Source organism: Felis catus, chromosome F2 (assembly GCF_018350175.1).
Source record: "Felis catus isolate Fca126 chromosome F2, F.catus_Fca126_mat1.0, whole genome shotgun sequence".
Taxonomy (NCBI): domain Eukaryota; kingdom Metazoa; phylum Chordata; class Mammalia; order Carnivora; family Felidae; genus Felis; species Felis catus.
This window is the reverse complement of record NC_058385.1, coordinates 29,425,353-29,446,772: the sequence shown is the minus strand read 5'-3', so window position 1 is coordinate 29,446,772 and position 21,420 is coordinate 29,425,353. Positions and strand designations below refer to the sequence as shown.

Sequence of the window (21,420 nt, the reverse complement as noted above, 5' to 3'; positions counted from 1 at the left end):
ATGGGAGCAGAGGGGCCCTCAGGGAGATGGGGGACGGTGTCCAGTAGGGGTAGAGGAAAGGCCCTGTGAAGTTTGTGGCCTCTAGAGGAGCCCCTTGGTTCAGCATGATGGGGCAAGGTAAGGTTCCAAGTCCCTTGGGGAGAGGCTCCAAGGCGGAAAGGTCAGAGACAACAAAGGTCTGTTCTGTGCACAGAGACCCCAGCTCCTCCTGGCAGTGGCAGTGACAGTTAGTGAGGCTCTGACCCAGCAATTAGTATGGAAAAGTCTTCTGTAGGTCAGCTATCCCTCAGTAAAACAGCTACCTGTACCCCTTCAGAAAGAAGCTTCTAAGAAAAAACTTCAAGTGGGGCCCAAATTCCAGTGGCAAACATATTTACTGTAAACCAAATGTGGAAGAAATTAAAAATGGCATTGATTATCATTGTTATTTTTGACCGCAAATGTTAGGATTTGCTGGGAGAGCAAGTGGGCTGGATCTGCGGGGAGCCACAGGCAGGTGTGAGGAAATGTCCCTGGGCATCCCTGGGGATCAGGCTGTGAGGTGATCTGCCCCTAATACTTTACCCTCCAGGAATCTTCACCCCCCGTCCCAGGAGTTTCAAAAATCATATAACTTTAACTGTGACTTGCTTCTGAAATTATGCCGTATTATCTCTCTACAGGTTTGTCCTGGATTAACCTAGGTGATATTTGTAGAAGGAAGGTTCAGAGTCCCTTAACTTAAAAAGTAAAATAAATTCTATTTCCGCTATAGATTTTACTACAAAATAAGGATTGCATTCCTGGAGATAAAGTCCTCCATGAAATAAAGTTGAGTGCTTTGATAAAGAAGGGAATAAGATGATGACCATTCTGTGCTTCACCTAATTTTTTCCCTGGATGTAGCACAATTCACCATTTCTTTCTGGTAGTTTAGGAACTACCTTTTAGACTGAGGAACCCCACACTTTGCAGCCTCAGGAATTTGGCATCCGTCGTTCTTAGACATTTATTAGTAAGTGCTACCAGAGAGCACATATAATCACCTGAAAATTCATTCATTGATTTATTCCACAAATATTTATTGAGGGCCCACTGTGTTTCAGACACTCTTCTAGGTGCTGGGAAACATCAATATACAAACCAAAAAAATGTCTACCCTCATAGAGCTATTCTGGGGGAGTAGCCCGGACCATAAACATAATAAATAGTAAACTATACAGTTTTTTGTTAAACAGTAAGTGCTATAGAATAACAATATAGAATAGAATGTGATAGATGTGGAGTGGAAGAAAAGCACTGTAACTTTAAATAGGGTGGTCAGGGATAGCTTTACTGAGGGGGGAGAATTTGCACAGACTGAAAGGGTGAGGAAGCAAGCAATGTGGATATATCAAGGAAGAACATTCCTGGAAGATGGGGTGGCTAGTGGAAAGGTCTTGGGGCAGGGATATGTCTGGCATGTTCAAGGCCAGCAAGGGTTGGGGGAGAGATGAGAGTGGGAGGAGGAAGCTGGAGAGGGACAAGGAAGGATAGAGGGGAGCAGCTCAAATGGGACCCTGGAAACTACTACAAGGACTTTGACTTTAATTCTGAGCAAAATGGGAAGCATTGGAGGGTTCTGAGCTGAGGAAAGGCATGATCTGACTCTTGTTTTTAAGGGATAAGATGGCCTGCTGTTACTGAGAAGGAGCTGGGGTGTATGGGAGATGAGGCAAGGATGCAAACAGGGATCCAGGGAGGAAACTGTTGTACAAATCCTGGCAAGAGGTGATGATGGCTTGACTGTGGAAGGTGGTGGGAAGTGATTGGATTCTGGATATATTTGGAAGGTAAAGGCCACAGGATTTTCACATCAACTGGATATGATTGGTTGAATTAAACTTTGACTTATATAAAACAAATGGAGTACCTAATAAACATAAATTAAAAATTCTGTATACTGAAGTTAAGTACAATAAGTTGGACCCATATTGATATTGATGTCCCCTCTCCTTACATTTGGTTGGAAAAAATGTGCAGGTAACATCGGCTGAGCCAGAGTCCACATCGGACTTTATACAAATAGGTATTTTTATTCAGGGTTTTTCAGAAAGGCTTAAAAAAAAAAATACTTCAGTTGTGTGTTCTCACTTGCATAATTTTAAGAGAAGGCTTGAAGCTTCAGCCAAGAAGTCTTCCACCAAAGATTTTTTGCAATAACTTTGCTAAATGTGCAGCTGACTAATCTGCCATTAGGCAAGCCAAGTCATGCTTTGTTGAATATTAAATTGTCAAGATATTAAAGTTAAAACTTGCTTTAGTAAACCCAGGATTAACAACACTGATTGCTGAGATATTGTAGCTGTATGGTTAGAATGCATGATGCCAAAACCTAATACAGGGTTTCAACTCTGTTGTACTGTGTTTTGCTTCTTGTACACCAAACCAGTCTGACTTCCATCTGCCATTTACTCTGTCTTGGTATAGAGAAATAATATACTTGAGGATAAAGCAGTCAAACACTTCATTGGTTTCAGAGGGCTAAGGGAATAATGCAAACAAAGGGCTAGCAATTGGAAGCAATTGTCTTTAAAGTGTTTCTATTACAGCCGTTCATTAGGACTGGATAGATTTGCCATCCAACTTATTTTTCTGTGTACCTAGCATGAAATTTGAAGAATTTAATCTAAAATGAGTAGAGTTCTGTTGACTAGTTTGGGACATATATTTTATCAATTGACTCACGAGTCCAATCTTTCTTTGAGCATGACCTTTAGTGGTAGTATTTTAAATTAAGATACAATCAGTTGTCCCTGTTATTAATATAACCTTTGCTTTTTTGGTGACATGTTTTAAAATCTTTGGGTCTGATTACATATTCCACACTGTGGTTAATGTGCCATTGTCATCAGTTACAAAATATGTAATGTATATTTATGTGTTTTGAAAGCAAGTTTAAAAAATGAATCCTACTGTCAGGAAACACAGTCTGAAATAGGAAGGATTCTCTTGCAAAGTTTGTCAGGTGCAACTGTGTGGTTTCCTGGTGAATGGAAGAGTCAACGAGTTGCTAGGCCAAGTAGACCGTTCACTTGCCTTTTAAGGCTCGTTCTCCAAAAGTGGTTTTGTTGTGGCATGAATTTTCTTCTCTTTTCCAGAATTTCTTTTCTACTTTTTTACTATGCAGAAAGCCCCAAAAGGCAAATGGGTTGGCTTTCTGCAAATTATTCCTGGAAATCCAGTTAATCTACAGAGCCAACTCCTCACATTTTATTGGGTTGAGATGAGTAAGCAAGGACAGCTTCCAAGAGGGAGTGCTGACACATGCTTTTTGGCATCTTATTGCTGTAAATCCATAGGGAGGGTGTTAGGATTAAGGTGGCCTGGGATGCACTTCAGTGTAGACAGAAGAAAGAATTGATCAAGTAAGTGGGCTGATGTTAGAAGCCATCTTATTTTCTGATGAGCTGTTAGAATCCTCCTATGAAAACCAGATGTTTTTGTATTGAGAAAAACTGATGAGCTTCTGTCCCTATCTTAGAAAGTGGCATCCAATCTACAAAGGACACCATTTAGAGAAATTCAAGATTTAAATAGATACTGTTAACTTCTTGTTTAAAATAGTGCAATTTTCCCAAGTATATCATATTTATAGTTACGCTGTTTATCTTTTTCTAGGAAAACAAAAGCTGTTCATTGCAATAAAAATTTTGAGTTTTATTTGTTAGTTAACTCAGTAATTGGTAGCATTCTCATATAATTGAACACTGAAGCTTTGTTCCCTTGCAAGAAATTACACTGGATGATGCATGTGTCTCTGATATGCTGTATGAAGGGCTTCTGTGTTGGGTAGGGAGAAGGAATTCATTGGTAGTTATTGTAGTACAATATGATTGAGTGCTGCTGATAATCAATGGAACTAATAGTGCATGTGAATGCATTATTTTAAGTAATTCATTTTCCCTTTAATATATGCATATATATTAATAATTGAAAGCTAGTAGAAGGAAAAGTATTCATTATATAAATGCCAGATACTTGAGAAACAATTAGATAAAAATGATATGTATTTTTTCATCATAGAATAACTTCTTAGGTTTTTAAATACCAAACTATGGGCAAATAAGATAGAAAGCAAAATTGACCTGTAAATCTGCTCCCAAGAGAAACCATTCTTAACATTTTGGAATGTCCTTTCAGAATTTTCTCTCTTTATATATATACACATCTCTCTTCCCTGAGATCATATTACATACACTCATTTGGATTTTCTTTGTTTTCAGTTAATGTAGTAAATGTCTTTCCATTTTAATAAATATAGAGATATGTCTTAGTTTTAGCCATATATTTTACTTATGCATATTTAACCCCAAATTTCTTGATGGATGGTTAGGGAATTTCCATTTTTTTTTATGTTATAACAAGTTCTGTGACAAATAGCTTTGTGTGCTTTTCTTTTTTCTTCCCTTAGACATAGAATTTCTAACACAAAGGGATGCACAACTAAATGTGCTACCTTCACCAGGTCGGCCTCCTACAGCATGTATCTTCTCTCCAACAATAATTAAGAATCCCAGTTTCCTTATATGTCGACTAACAGGGCATTATTCCTCATAATTTTGCTAAATCGTAGCTTTTAAGTTGACTTTAATTTGAAAACCTTAGAAACATGAAAGTGTCCCATAATAACACCACCTAAAAATTGTATGTGTGTGCGTGCGTGCGCACAAGTATGCATGCAGATGTCCATCCATAGGTGTGTCTAATTATATAAGAAAAAACCCTCTTGGCCCATTCAGTCTTCTGTTCCTTAAGGTGTAAGCTTATTTACTCTGTTTTTTAAATGCAATGCAATCATGCCTAACATATTAGTTTGCAACTTGACTGTTACTCATTATAGATCGTGGACAAATGTTTTCCTCTTAATAGATCATGGATATATCCTGATGACCTTCTTTTGGTGATGTCATGGTATGCCCATTGTATGGGTGTTCTGTAGTTTGTTCCCCCATGACTAAAATTTTGGTTGTTTGATTCAGAAATTCTAACCTCCAGGAATTTTTTCTGCAAAAAAAATGCTTGCACAAGTGCATAAAGCTGTACGCATACATATACAAGGATGTTCATTGTAGAATTATCTTTAATAATGAAAAATTGAAAAGAGCCTCAATGTCTGTCAAGAAGAGATCAGTTAAAAAAATCTGATCTCATGACTGTTATAGTTTTCAATGTTTTAAAAAGTCAGCAGCTCTACTACTAACATGTAAGGTTGCCCATGATTTATTGTGAAGTGAGCAAATAAGTTGCAGAATAATACATATAGTATAAACACCATCATTAGTTACTCTAAACAGGTATTTATGCATTTTTAAGTAATTTGAAGTTTTGCAGTAAATTGTTAAAAGCTTTTCTTTCTGGGGGTTGGACCTGACTGGGCAGGGCTGGGAAAAGAGTGGGGAGGAATAGAATAGAAAGCTTTCCTCATTTTATTTTATATACATCTTACTGAAAATTTAATAACAAGCATATATATTTTTAAAATTTTTAATCTTTTTAATTAATTTATTTTTATATATAATTTATTGTCAAATTGGTTTCCACACAACACCCAGTGCTCATCCCAGCAGGTGCCCTTCACAATGCCCGTCACCCACTTTCCCCTCTCCCCCCACCCCCATCAACCCTCAGTTTGTTCTCAGTATTTAAGAGTCCACCCCCCATCAACCCTCAGTTTGTTCTCAGTATTTAAGAGTCTCTTATGGTTTGCCTCCCTCCCTCTCTGTAACTTTTTTTTTTCCCTCTTCCCCTCCCCCCTGGTCTTCTGTTAAGTTTCTCAGGATCCACATAAGAGTGAAAACATATGGTATCTGTCTTTCTCTGTATGGCTTATTTCACTTAGCATAACACTCTTCAGTTCCATCCACGTTGCTACAAATGGCCAGATTTCATTCTTTCTCATTGCCAAGTAATATTCCATTGTATATATAAGCCACATTTTCTTTATCCATTTGTCAGTTGATGGAATACATTTTGTAATAAACATTCTTTAAGTTATTTATTTATTTTGAGAGAGAGAGAGAGAGAGAGAGAGAGAGAGAGAGAGAGAGAGAATGAGTGGGTGGGAGGGGAGAGAGAGAGGGAGAGAGAGAAAATCCCAAGCAGGCTCTGCGCTGTCAGTGTGCAGCCCAGCACGGGGCTCGATCTCATGAACTGTGAGATCATGACCTGAACTGAAATCAAGAGTCAGCTACTTAACCAACTGAGCCACCCAGGAGCCCCTTAAACATTTTTAAACATGAAAAGTACATTTAAACTATAGTGAAACAGTGAAAAATAAAATGTTTAAGTGAGACTAGGTAGGTTCCAAGAATCTACCTACTTAACAGTTTATGACTCCATGAAAACACAGTTAACTGAAAAATAAATAGGAGGAATTTCTTATAGATACAAGTGGCTTCATTTACAATGTGGCAGAAGAGTAAGAAGAAAAGAGGAAGAGAGAGTAAACCATAAAGTCAGAAAGGAGTTAGCGGGAAGCAGAAGTGGACACCGTTGATCCTGTTTCTAGAGGAACACAGAACTCAAATTCCTCTTCTTCAAGAGAGCTCTCCATTCATGTGAGAGCAGCTGTGTGGGGCATAACCCTCTGTTTTCTAAACAAAATATTCCCAGTTCCTCCCAGTCATATCCTTTGCCATGCTGATCATTCTGCTGTGTTTGTTCCACTTTGTCAGTGTCCATCTTGAAATGTGACAACCAGAAAATGCTACTGCCTTCTAACTTACAGTCTTATCAGTGTGAGATAATCAGATTAATCCCTCCCTGGGCAGGGGACACTTTTTTTTTTTTTTTAACCTAGACTAAGATTATTCCTAAACCTTAGCCTTGTATTTTCTCCTAGAAATTACTAGTTAACGGTCTTGCTGTTTTTCTTCATTGTTTATCCCACAGGACTTCTAGATTGTGTTCGTTGGTTTTCTGGCTGTCTTCCATTGTTGAACCCTTTGCCCCCTTCTGAGCTGTAGCATAGAGTGATTCTTCCAATAGCCTCAACTTTTTTATTATCAAAACTATCAGCTCATATGAGTCACATAATTAATTGATATCTGCTTCCAGGAAGGAAGCTAATTTGGCCCAGGCCCCATCGATCATCAGAAGAGTTTCCTTTTGTCACCACGACATTGTGCAAAGTGGGGGAAAAATAAATAAGAGTGCCCTCTTTGGACAGATAAAGTACAAAAATTCCTCCTCAGGTGGAAAAATTAGAAAAGTGTCCCTCTTCCATGGGTGGAAAAACCAGGACACGTCTTGAGTGGGAGAGGGATTTTAGTCTCATCTTACCAATATGCAGGATATAACCATACAATTACTTGCAGTGGCCTCGATTGCCATAGCATAACTTATTTTTTAACAAACAAACTAATAGACTTTATGGATACCTCTTTTACAAGCACAGTTACCCAATATCTGGTCTAAGTGTTTTTGTGAATACGTTTTCCATACCAGTTACTCCTGGTTTTGTTCCTTCTTTCTTTTTTTCAACAGTTCTATTGAGGTATGATCTATATACCATAACATTCATCTCATTGTAAGAATATGGTTCAATTATTTTTAATAAATTTACAGCATTATACAAATATCACTAGAGTCTAGTTCTGGAACACTTCTGCCGCCACAAAAAGTTCTCTGGGGCCCATTTGCTTTCAGTTCTAGCTCCTACTCCCAGCCCTAAGCAGTCACTGGTCTATTTCCTGTCTTTATTGATTTGCCTTTTCTGCAAATCTCATATAAATGCGACCATATCTTCCTCTAGCTGCTTTGTTCTGCTAACGTAGTAAGGGCCCAAATCTCATCACGGTCCCGATGCTCCTTTTGCTGTGTTCTTCTGCTAATCCGCGAGGGGTGCAACAACTGGATATCAGTCCTGTCCCCTTCTACTGCTACCGCTGGCCCTTACTCATCCCTTTCCCTCCATTCTGCCTCAGCATTCAAACATGCTCTGTTACCTCTTGTCTTCGAACATTCTCCCTTGTCCAGCATCCTCTCCAGCCACCACCCCATTTCTCTGAGCCACTTCAGAGCCCAGCTTCTCAAGGTTTGACTTCATGTGCTCTTCCCACTCTCTAGTCTCCTGTGAACTCTCTTTTCAAAAAATGTTTTTAGGGGTGCCTGACTGGCTCGGTTGGAAGAACATGCGATTCTTGATCTTGGGGTCATGAGTTTGAGCCCTATGTTGGGTGTAGAGATTAATTAAATAAATAAACTCAGGAAAAAAATTTTGGATACTACCTGGTATGAATAAAAGAATGTTAAAGGTAATACAGTAATAGTAATATAGTAATAGTGATACAATGAAGGTCTACACCTGTCATCCACTCCTTCCACCAGCTTTACCCACAGTGGAACCCATGACTCCAAGTATCAGAAATTTCTTACTCATCACTACATTTTTTGTTCTCTTTGGCCCATTTCTAACTCCTTTTTCCCCCCAAATGTTTGTTTATTTATTTTTAGAGAGAGACTGAGTACAAGCAGGGAGGGACAGAGGGAGAGAGAGGGGAAGAGAGAGAATCCCCAGCAGACTCCACGCTGTCAGCACAGAGCCCCATGAGGGGCTCGACCTTATAAACTGTGAGATCATGACCTGAACAGAAATTAAGAGTCAGACGCTTAACTGACTGAGCCGCCCAGGTGCCCCTCTAACTCCTTTTTAAGTCTACTTTTAAAACAAGGAGTCTAGGCTCAATAGTCTTTGACATCCATTACATCGCTAAAATTCCCTGATTACTATTGACAGAGTAGTTTCTTGTTTAGGATGTATTGTGGAAGATTTATAGCTTACACTGTTGAATGTTACTATATTTTTATGAAGTCTTGGCTACCTGCATGATATATAATTATAATATAATTTCCATAGGAAATCTATTCTACTTTCTATTAATTTGCTTTAGAATGCTGGGGTTTTTTTTCCCTAAAATTTTGAAACTAAAAGCTGAGCTTCCTCTAATGTTCTCCACTAACCCTATCTATCTTTGGATTGAATTCATTTAACCAGTACATTTGCCCCAAGGGAGGTATAGATGTCAATTATTGCTACAACTTAATACTAATGACTACTTAAATATTTAATTAATGTAATACTTGACACTTAGGGAGAAACTATTTATAATCATCGAAACCAGGCCTTTGTTTTCATCTTCTGTGCCTGGAGTTTAGTGTATCCCTTTTGGAACGCAGGTTTGGAATGAAGTGCTATGAGTGAAAAAGCACCTCTCTCTCCTACCTTCAGGCAGAAAAAGTTGCATAGAAAGTGACTCATGGTGGGGCGCCTGGGTGGTTCAGTCAGTTAAGCATCTTGATTTCGCTTCAGGTCATGATCTCACAGTTTTGTGAGTTCAAGCCCTGTGTCAGGCTCTGCATTGACACTGCAGAGCCTGCTTGGGATTCTCTCTCTCTCCTTCTCTCCCTCTCCCCCTCCCCAACTCACACTGTCTCTGTCTCTCTCAAAATAAATAAATAAACTTAAAAAGAATTTTAGAAAGTGACTCATGGTGGGTATTTACAGTATTAGTAATTACATTTGTTGATTTTCCAAGCTACATTTTTATTGAGCATTCATTGCATATCTTGAAGTTTGAAATATTTTATTTTTTTTTATTGTGTATTGATGTTATTAAAACAGCTCTTAAAAGCATTCATTTTAAGGGGTGCCTGGGTGGCTCAGTTGGTTAAGCATCTGACTTTGGTTCAGGTCATGATCTCACGGTTTGGAGGTTCGAGCCCCGCATTGGGCTCTGTGCTGACAGCTCAGAGCCTGGAGCCTGCTTCCGATTCTGTGTCTCCCTCTCTCTGTGCCCCTCCCCCACTCATGCTGTGTCTCTCTCAAAAATAAATAAAAATGCTAAAAAAAATTTTTTAAAACTTTCATTTTAAGAAATATTGGAAGTTTTTAATGAGTAGACCAAAAGTGGCTGACTGTTTTCCTAGAGGTAGGTCTGACAGGAGCACCACGGGAAAAAGATCTTTTTGCCCTGAGAAGTGAAGGCCAAGGAAAGAAGAAAAGAGCTCAGTTGAGAGCTCTATGTTCGTATGAAAGATTACATTCCAGCTAACTGGATTCCAAGGCATAAGTCATCCCTGGGTTCTGGAAATTCTCCTATGTGAGCAGGTCCTGTGACTCTAACATGCATATCTCAGAGTTTCCCTTTAGTCTGAGAATTTCTAGTCTTTAACATCATACGTTGGCAGTCTCTGCTATTATTGAACACATATTCTGATTTTATTCTGAAAATGCCTTGTTTGTGGTGTTAGCCTCTGTTAATAATAAATCTATTTGACCAATTTGTTGCACTTTTCCTCCTACCTAAAATTAAAAAGAAAGGAACAAGCATATCTTCTATTTAAGTGGGGAAGTGAAGATTTATTGATTTGACAAACTAAGTCCACAAGAGGCATGAGCTGTCAAATGGGCCTGTGAAATGGCTTAGAGGTGTGCATATTTTGAAACACTCCACAGGTCAGTGAGGCTCTTCCTTGTACACTCATGACTTTAAGAAGTTCACTCCAGGGGCGCCTGGATGGCTCGGTCGGTTAAGTGTCCGACTTCAGCTCAGGTCGATCTCACAGTCCGTGAGTCCGAGCCCCGCGTCGGGCTCTGGGCTGATGGCTCAGAGCCTGGAGCCTGCTTCCGATTCTGTGTCTCTCTCTCTCTGCCCCTCCCCCATTCATGCTCTGTCTCTCTCTGTCTCAAAAATAAATAAACGTTAAAAAAAATTTTTTTTAAAGAAGTTCACTCCAGACCTCATTTATAACACCCACCACCTTTACAGAAACCTTTCTTTAACTTCAGTCTTTGTTCTCAGTCATCACAAATTCTGAAATAGCCAGATTCAGTGCCCTGAGGCATAATTTTTCTATTTGTCTTAAACCTTACTGTTGCATTTAGTCACAAATGATAAGAAAAATTAATGACTTTTTTATCATCATACTAACGAGGGATTTCACTAAGATCTTAACTGCTTTAGATAAAAGATAAAAAATAGTTCTTCACGAACTAGAGTATGGTTAAGATCAGTATTCATATTCAGAGATAAGGCTCATTTTGTGTTTCATTGCACCCTTCTATGCCATATAGTCAGTGTGAAATATTTAAGAATTTATTTACTTACTTGAGCTTTCTGTGTTGTGGAAAACAGTGATGTTTTAAATTTTTAGATTTATCATAGAAGTATTATGCTTTCAAGTCTTCGACATTTTTATGTGCCTGAAAGGCTCCTCTTACATTTGTGGTGTTTCTTGTTTGCATTATGATGTGTGATGTATCAATTGCATATTACTCTGTAATGTCAGCTATTTTATTTCCATGTTACATTTTTCTCCTTCAACCTATAAAATCTTCAAGATGAACAAGGAGGGCTCTGGTCTGTAGTCTCTTCTCAGGGTCATCTGCATGTAGGTGTGCCAAGCTGCTGTTTCGTGTGGGTAAGAAGTTTTGTGTTCCATTTCACAGGTGGGAAGCATCAAGCGGGAAATGACCTTCACATTTCAACCAGAGGACTTAAAACGTGACTCTAATAAAAAAATGTCTCATCAACACTTGTTTCCATTGGCCATGGAGGAAGATGTGAAAACGGCAGACACCAAAAAAGCCAACCGAGTCCTTGACCATGAAAAAGAAAACACGCGCTCCATCTGTCTCCTTGAGCAAAAACGAAAAGTTGTTTCTTCCAATATTGATGTTCCTCCAGCAAGGTAAGGGAACATTAGCCTTTCTATGTGTTTGCCTGTGGAGAGTGTGTACAATCTCTACCATATTTCTCCAGAGTATATAGACTTAGGAGGGGCTTTCTGCCAAGAACATTTTTCCGTTGCTTGTGTGAAATAGAGCAGGTGGCCCTGCTCTTCGGAACTGACTTCATGGCTGCGCTAGTTGCGAGTATTGTCGCTGTAGAAAAGAATGTTTTATTCGATTCTGGAAAATGAATAATAAAAAACGAGAGAGTAAATGCCAAAAAAGAAACGTGAAATGTAGTACTGAGCATAACCACTTAAAAGCAGGGATACTCACATCTTTTGGGCAGAGGTTGGAGAGCTATGACTGCAGGCCAGATTCAGCTCCTGGCGTGTTTGTGTATAGCCTGTGAGGTACGAGTGGTTTTCCATTCGTAAAGGGTTTTTTAAAAAAATGAAGAATATGTGACATAGATCACAGGTGGCCTGCAAAGCCTAAAATGTTTACATGTGACTCATCACAGAAAAAGTTTGATGATCCCTGGTTTATAGCATTGGTAATCCTTTTAAGACAGATCTACCTTAGAAATGGGCCAAGAGGGTTTATTTGAAGTATCAAAAGACTTTTATCACATTGTAATTTTATTTAAAATATATCCAGTAGCATTCAAAGCACAACATTATGGCAGAATGACGTGGAACAGTAGTAGAATGGAACATAGTAGACCTTTTACTTATTTTCTTGCTTGCCATTTATTTCACCTAGAAAATAAGTTACACGTTGGCCAGGATTTTGGACCATCTTGTTCATGCTGTATCAATAGCACTAAAATAATGCTTAGTAATGTACTAGGGGCTCCATAAATATTTGTTGGATGAAAGAAAGAAAATTCTGTAGCATAAAAACGTGCTTATTTTTAATATGTAAACCATATTTTGTTACCAAAACCCAGCAGTCTCTAAACGACATATCTGTCTCTGAAGCTTTCATCATTTCTTCACTTAGTGATGTCTGGTTATAAAAAATGACAGCCCCCTCCAAAAGAGATTGTGAATGGAGAATTATAAGCAGATATTTGAGGAGTCCTCTATTATTTGAATGGTTTCAACTCGGAATATAGTATCCTTAGAAAGGAATAAATGTTTCTTTTTTGCCTATTTACTTTTTATAAGTAGAATTTCATTGCTTTCTATATTAAATCAAAAGTATCTCCTCTAGGAAATTATGTATTTTTCTATTCTACTACCAAATTTGTCATACTTTCTAAAATTATAGTTCTCTTTGTTTTCCTTAACCTTTGTTGAAAATTTTCATATATTCATGGCTTCTGTTTAACCACTTGGAATTATTTGCTTTTCTAATTTTTTCATACAAAGCACATGTTAAATTCTTTAGGATTAATTCCTTTAACTGGGGGTTTGTTATGAAATGTTTTATCATGCCCTAAAACTGGTAGGTACCTCAGTGCATAGCTGTTATTTGGTTGACTCATAGGACAAGTGACACGTTAAGTTGAAATGTGAAGAGCTATGGTTTTATTTTCTTTCTAAGCTTGTCGTGCAAAAAATTAGACTTCCCAATGTCAGATCGTCAGTGATGACTTGTACTTCCACAGGATTTACTGTAGCTAAAAATTCCATTAGAGCACTTTATATGTTAAAAGACCTGGAATTAATCATTTTAAATTACCATAGATTGTTTTAGATATATCTTTATTCTTTAATTTCACCCCATTGCAGTAGTTTCGGGGGAAAATAATGAAAAGGAAAGGAACTAAAATGTTTTCTGCCTTTTCTGACTCTGGCACGTGGAATATTTTTTCCACTTTCTCCAATTCACTAACTGTACTTAAAAGTTACGAGTCAAGCCAGTGTTATTGTAGGGTTCTTAAGCAGTATAGGAAAGTTAATTAGATTTTGAATCCATTAATGTACAGCAAAAATTCCCCAATGACAAGATATAATTCAGACATATTCATCTATTTTGGGAAATACTAGTTAAAGCTTCCTTGTTCGAGATTTCCTCTAATATACTTGTTTTCATTGCTATAGTATTTAATCATCACAAATATGCCAACAGTTGGTGAAATAAATTGCCCTTTTTCTTGATGATGATGAAGGAATCAGAAAATTGTGGGGTTTAACTATCAAACTCTCAATTCATTCGGTTCTATTTCCATGTACTGTTATGGAATTATTTTATAAACGTCGACTTTCCACTGTCATCTAAGTAAATTGGTGTTTTGTTTTGAAAACTCCTTTTCCTGACACGGTAGGAAGATATGTGACTTTTCTTTTTGTTTATAAAAGCAAAATGTAATCTGTCTATTGGCAATGTATAGATAATGAAGTTTGAGTGAGTCTACGGTACTGTGAAGTTTTTTGGTATAAGGAAAGCTATATCTTACATAATATGTGTGTGTGTGTGTGTGTGTGTGTGTGTGTGTGTGTGTGTGTGTGTGTATATATATATATATATATATATATATATATATATAATATGTAGCTCTATCCACCTGATTATTGAAACGTATTCTCCTAAATCCAGATGTTATGTTTTGGCCAGTTCTTATAAAGGCATTTTTGACCAATAGAGTATCACTGTTAAAGAGTTTCTTGGCAGTTTAAAATTAATTCTTTATAATCTTTCTCACTCTGTCCTTTGCTTATTCCCACTATAGGCAAAAGGATCTTTGTTGACCTTTGCTTTCTATATTTTCTAAAATGGTACTTGATGTTTATTTTCTGTGGTTTATATAATGAAGATAATAGATATATTTTGCTTTTTCATATCCCTGGAAGAATCTGGGAACTACCCTCCCCATCTTTATATCTCATTGTGATGGAGCATTTCCTGCTTCCATTCAGTAGCTTACTTATGGAGTACCTGCTACGAACGCAGCCCTCAGTAAAAGAAAATTGGAATGAAATGGGATGCCAACCCTGTACGAGCTTACAGTTGAATCATGGAAACAGACACCTAAGTAGCTAATTTCAACTAACAGTTCCTAATTTGCTCCCTTCTTTTTAGAACTGAACGAATTTGTACATAAAGGAGAATCTCTCAATATTACGGAAGTTATTAATCTGATAACAACTATTCAAAAGCCTAGTTTTTTGTTGTTGTTAGTATCTTTTTCAAGATGAGGATGAATGGAATTGAGAAGGAGGAACTCTGAGATCTACTCTACAAAATCCATGTTTGTTTACCCATTTTCTGAGGACCCATTTGAAAGTTGCTAGTTTCAGGAAAATATAAATTTAAATGAGTTACTAATCCCGATGTGTTAGGCTGGGTCATCTGAGAAACAAATGCCAAGGCAGGGTTAAATCCAAGCATTTTATTGGGACAGATGCATGTGGGAGAAAGGGGTGCAGTGAGAGGCATGGAAGGAGGGAGATACTGTGGAAGGAAGTCATACTGTGGTGCAGGGCTGAGCCCCGAGAGTGAGACAGCCAGGGAAGGTTGGGTGGAAGTGTGCTAGACAGCCTTGCAAGATCGTCAGGAGTCCTGCATTATATGAATGCAGTGGAGTCCGCTTACCTGTGGGACATTGCTTGATTGATCTAGGAAGAAGCGGCCTTTTCTTTTGGGGGGGGGCGTGGGGATGGAGGTGAGTGCATCATAACGTTGAGTATTCCAAGTTCTTCGGTAGAGAAACTAAACAGAGCAAGAGTGTGTCAGAGAGCACGTGAATGTGCAGCGTTTCTTTGGAACTACAGAGCTATCTATCATTAACAGAAAAGAAAATTCTTTGCAGTTTTTGAGGATTATTGGGGAGCAGGATTTGGGTTGGGGTTACCAGGAGCATCAGTGATAACAGTGGGGACAACAGTCTCTAAACAATGTGTCTGTCTCTGAAGGTTTCATCACTTCTTCACTTAGCGATGTCTGGTTATAAAAGATGACAACCCCCTCTGAAAGAGATTGTGAATGGAGAATGAAGAGTTACTAATTATAGATATGTCATCTTAAGTATTTTTTTAATCTTTGGGGAAAAATGCTAGCTGTCTTGATCTCTATGGAGAGTTGAGGAAAATGAACTTTCAGCGTATTTATAGAGACAGGGATGTGAGTGAAGAGTCCCTCCAGAAAGGAATTCCAATACTGTGGTTTGGCTCAAGAAATGAATAAGAGACCGAAGGTCAGTAAGTAAAACAAATGCTAGTCAGTGGTTTCCTGTGGGCAGAGCTCAGAAACTCATTAACTAAGACAGTGATTTTAGCCTGTTTTTCAAAAAAAGATGATGAACCTGGGCCAGATAATAATTGATTCATGTCCAGATTAGTGGTAGAAATCTGGGGAGAAAGAAAGAAAGATTTGAAATATAGTGTAGGGAATTTACAGATTAGCCCGGGATATGAGGCATAAAAGTAGTTGGAAGGAATTTTTCAGTTCTTGGAGTGTGTGCCAAGCTGTTGGGAGTAACATGAGACTTCTTATGAGTTGACTTGCTTGAATGTAGTTGCTAACACCACATTCTTTCACAGTCCAGAAAGTGAGTGTTTCAACTGACCCAAAGGGTAACTAGGCATAGTGGGCAAATCTGTGAGTATTAGAAGAGAGAACATGAAGGACTCAGGAGAGTCCCTTTTGGAGGAGAACTTTCCACTCGTGTTAGCTCTGCCTGTTGTAGGGCGTTGCTGGGGATGCCACTGTGTGGACTTCTACTATGGTTCCTAAAGACTGCTCTAGTAGTTCTCTATATTTTAAAGATTGTGTGTAGTATTCTTTGCTGTATATTAATTGAAATATACTGCTTTTAAGGTAAATAATTTTATAAAATCTGCTGATGTTATAGTAAATCATGTAGATACTTACCAAAACAGAAACCGGGAGAAGCAAGCGCTGGGCACTCAGTAGCATCATCATGTAAGAACTGAGAGATTATAGAGAAGTTGTAAATTGTGAGGTAGTACAAATGATGATAATAAACATAAAGGGTTTTGGTCTGTGTGTGCCTGATGGGGCACGCATGAATAGAATCGTGTTCCCCAAAAGATGTGTCAAAGTCCTAATCCCCCAGTACCTGAGAATGTGAGCTTATTTGGAAATAAGGCCTTTGCAGATGTAACCAAATTAAGGCGAGGTCATTAGGGTAGGTGGTAACCCGATATGACTGGTATCCATATAAGAAAAAAAGAGAGAGACAAAAGACAAGGAGGAAAGCCAATGGAGGCAGAGATTGGATTGATTGGTCTACGAGCCAAAGAACACCAGAAGCTAAGAAACAGGCATGGAACAGATTCTCCCCCAGAGCCTTCAGAAAAAGTGCTATGTCTGAATATGTCCCCCTCAAAATTCATTTGTTGAAACCTAATCCCCAATGTGATGGTGTGAGAAAGTAAGACCTTTGCATGCTGATTATGCCATGAGGGTGGAGCTGTCATGCATGTGATTAGTGCCCTTATAAAAAAAGGCCCAGAGAGCTCCCTTGCCCCTTCTACCACGTTGAGGATACAAGAAGTATGCCACCTCAGCCGACCATGTGGCACCCTGATCTCAGACTTCCAGCCTCCAAAACGGTGAGAAATAAATCTCTGTTGTTTCTAAGCTCCATGATCTATGGTATTTTGTTATAGCAGCACGAAAGGACTAAGAAAATACGGCTTTCTGACACTTTGACTTCAGCTTCTTGCCTCCAAAATTGTGAGACAATAGAATTCTATTGTTTTAACCCATCCAGTTTATGGTGATTTGTTAACAGCCCCTCTAGGAAAATTAATATAGGTTGTTATTGCTGATGACTACATCTATGTCTTGCCTTATACATTTACTTTGACTAGAATAATTATTCACATTCAGTAATGAAGTTAAGACATGCCTAATAACATGACTAGTTATCATCTATGCCTCTCAGGGAGAGACACTATCATTGCTTTTTCTGTAACTATTCAACTTGTGGTTATTTATTAAGTTTGTCTCTAAATCAAGTTTATTGAGATGTAATTCATGTGTAAGAAAATGTACCCACTTTAAATATACACTCTAATGAGTTGTAACAAATATATGTACCCATGTAATTAATGCCATAATCAAGATATAGAACATACTCATCCCCACAAAAAAGTTTCATTGCGCCTCTTCCCACTCCACCTCTCCTCTGACCTTCAGCACTAGGCAGCCAATATTCTATTTTCTGTCTTGTGGATTAGTTTTGTCTTTTCTAGAATTCATATAAATGGAATCATGCATGATATATTTTCAGGTATCTTCATTAGCTCAGCATGGTTTTTTTTAAGATCTATATTTTTCTTTTGCATTTGTCAGTAGTATGTTACTTTTTATTGCCAAATAGTATTCTATTTTGTGATTATATGATAATCTGATTATGCATTCGCCTCTGATAGACATTTGGGCTGTGTACAGTTTGGGGTTATTAGGAATAAAGCTGCCATAAATATCCATGTATGCCCCTGTGTGGAATAAGTTTTCACTTTTAAATACCCAAGAGTTGACTTCATAGGTCATATGGCCATTGTATATTAAACTTTTTAAGAAACTGAAATACTTTTTCAAAGTAGTTGCACCATTTTATATTCCCACCAGTAAGGTATGAGAGTTGCAGTGGCTTTTATGTGTTCACCAACCCACGGTATTGTCAGTATATTTAATTTTTTTATGAAAGTAAGAAAGTACTCTTATTTGCTGAGTTTTTGTCATCAATAGATGCTGAGTATAGTTTAAAAATGTTTACATCCATCTGCATGAGCATAGTTTAAAAAATTACTATATGTTGGATTACATTGATTGGTCTTGGACCATCGAATCAACTTTGTGTTCCTGAGGTAAAACCCCCTTACATACCGAAGGATCCATTTTTGTTAAAATTCTGTTAAGATTCATTCATTTTCATCATTGACCTATCATTTTATTTATTTCAATTTCTTTGTCTGATTTTAATATAAATTTATGATAGCCTCATAAAATGCATTAGGAAGTGTCCCTTTCTCCTCCTCTATTTTCTGGGTTTGTTTTGGGACTGGGATTACTCTGCCTTAAAAGGATAGGTACACCAGTGAAGCCATCTTGACCTGGAGTTTTCTTTATGGAAGTGTTTTTAATTACAGATTCAATTTTTAACATTGATACAATGCTGTTTATCTTTTGTGTTTCTTATTTAGTGAGTTTTATAATCTGTGATTTCAGTAAATTTATTCATTAACTTAAGTGTCAAATTTATTAACATATAGTTGTTCATAATAATGCCTTATTTTTTCTAATATTTGTAGATTCTGTAGTAGTGTTCCCTCTCTCATTTCTGATACTGGTCAGTGTGTCGTCTTCCTTTTTTTAACCAATCTAACTAGCAGTTTATCAATTTTATGGCTCTTCTCCAAGAGCAACCTTTGTATATATTGATTTTCTCTGTTTTTTGTCCATTTTCTATTTCATTGGTCTCTTTTTTCATCTTTGTTATTTCCTTATTTCTGCATATTTTAAGTTCCCTGTTTTGCTAGCTTCTTACAGTAGAATTTCAATCATTAATTGTAAACCTTTCTTCTTTTCTATTATTGGCATTTAACACTTTTCTCTTTTAGCAACAATAACTCTTTCTACACACTTCTTTGTGTATACCTCCCAAATTTTGTTTCGTTGTTTCTTCTTAAAATTAGAACATTAGAATTAGGTTTTATTGTAAAAAGTAAGAGGCACAATACATTTTTCTTATTATTTATAGTTGTGAAAACAATCCAGAAAACAGAAATATATAGCATATTTAGAAATAGAATATTTGATTCATTACAGTCATTATACTTAAACTTATATGTTTAAAATGTTTTGCCACCTTTTTTCTTTTTTAAAATATGCTTTACTGCTTTTTCTCTTTTATAATGTTGTTCATGAATTCTGCATAGTTATTGATATTTTTGTCTACTTGTGACTACTGGTTCTGTACGTTACTGATATTTTTTTTGTCTACTTCATTACTGATTTTGTCTACTTCTTTCTCTTCTCAGTTTGTCAGATTTTGCTTTATGAATTTTAGAATTGGTTTGTATCCTTGAGGAATCAACCTCTTTATTATTATGAAATGTCTCTAGTTATCCTTGATATTATGCTTCATTCTGAAATCTACTTTGTCTGTTATTAGTATGGCCACCTTAGCTATCTTAATATTATATCACTTCACGTCTGGTGCAGGAATCTTACAATGGTATTCTTCCATTTCCCCTTTTGTTCGTTGCACTATTTTTGTTATAAATTTTATTTTTCTAAATGTTACAATCCCCAAATTACATTTATTGATTTTTCTTTAGTCATCCCTTTTTAAAGTAGTTTTATTGAGATATAATTCATATATGATACAATTCACCTATTTAAAATGTTTCTAGTACATTCATAAAGCGGTGTAACCATCACCATAATTAGAGAGCATTTTCACCGCCACCACCACCACCACCACCCCTAAAAAACCCCTGCCCATGAGCAGTCACTCTCCATTCTTCCCCAGCCTCCGAACCCTAGGCAACCACCAACCTATTGTGCTGTTGCTGTCTCTATATATTTGGCTATTATGGACATTTCAAATAAATGGAATCATACAATATGTGACCTTTTGTGTCTGGCTCCTTTCACTTGCATGTTTTCAAGGTTCAATAACTGTCTTAGCTGTTAGGCTGCTATTAAAAAGTACCATAGGGACGCCTGAGTGGCTCAGTCAGTTAAGCATCAGACTTCAGCTCAGGACATGATCTCACAGTTTGTGGGTTCAAGCCCCACATTGGGCTCTGTGCTGACAGCTCAGAGCCTGGAGCCCATTTCTGATTCCGTGTTTCCCTCTCTCTCTCTCTCTGTGCCTCCCCCACTCATGCTCTGTTCTGTTTCTCTCAAAAATAAATAAACATTAAAAAAAATTTTTTAATAAAATAAAAAGTGCCATAAACTGGGTGGCTTATAAACAACAGAAATTTATTTTTAACAGTTCTAGAGAGTAGAAGCCTGAGATTATAGCTAGGTTCTGGTGAGGGCCCTCTTCTGAGTTGCAGATTGCTGACTTCATGTTGTATTCTCAAGTAGCAGAGACTAGAGCAATGGAAGCAAATTCTTACTACTCTTGTAAGGGCACCGATCCCCTTCACGAAGGCTCTATTCCTATGACCTCAGAGATGATCATAATTACCTCCCAGGGGCCCCACCTCCTAATTCTATCACACTGGGAATAATATTTCAACATATAAGTTGGGGGATGGCACATTTAGTCTGTAACATTCATGTTTTAGAATTATCGGTGCTTCATTCATTTTTATTGCCAAATAATATTTCATTTCATGGATATATCACATTTATTTATCTACCCATGCATTGATAGATATTTGGACTGTTTCCATTTTTTGGCTATTATGAATAATGCTATATGAATATGTATGTTCAAGTTTTTGAGTGGACATACGTTTTTAGTTTTCTTAGGTATAATATCTAGGAGTAAAATAGCTGGATCATATGGTAACTCCATATGTAAGTATTTGAGAAACTTCCAAAGTGTTTTTCAAAGGAATTCCACTATTTTGCATTTCCTCTAGAAATATATGAGTGTTCTAATTTCTTCATATTCTCACCAACACTTGTTATTATCTGTCTTTTTTACTATAGTCATTTTAGTGGGTGTGAAGTGATACCTCATTGTAGTTTTGGTTTGCATTAATGGCTAATGATATTGAACTTCTTTTCTTGTTAGCCATTTAGAGATTTGCTTTGGAAAAATGTCTATTCAGATATACTGCCCA

At 37.3% G+C, this 21,420-nt stretch overlaps 1 protein-coding gene across 2 annotated transcripts in view; it reads left to right on the top strand.

Annotated features, from left to right (window-relative positions):
• Window positions 1-21,420, top strand: part of ZNF704 (zinc finger protein 704) — a 251,738-nt gene that overhangs the window by 48,819 nt on the left and 181,499 nt on the right. For both annotated transcript variants that reach the window (XM_023248442.2, XR_002739471.2), the window contains exon 2: window positions 11,471-11,712. In XM_023248442.2, the coding sequence (XP_023104210.2) occupies window positions 11,471-11,712 (242 nt within the window). The remainder of the gene's footprint in view (window positions 1-11,470; window positions 11,713-21,420) is intronic.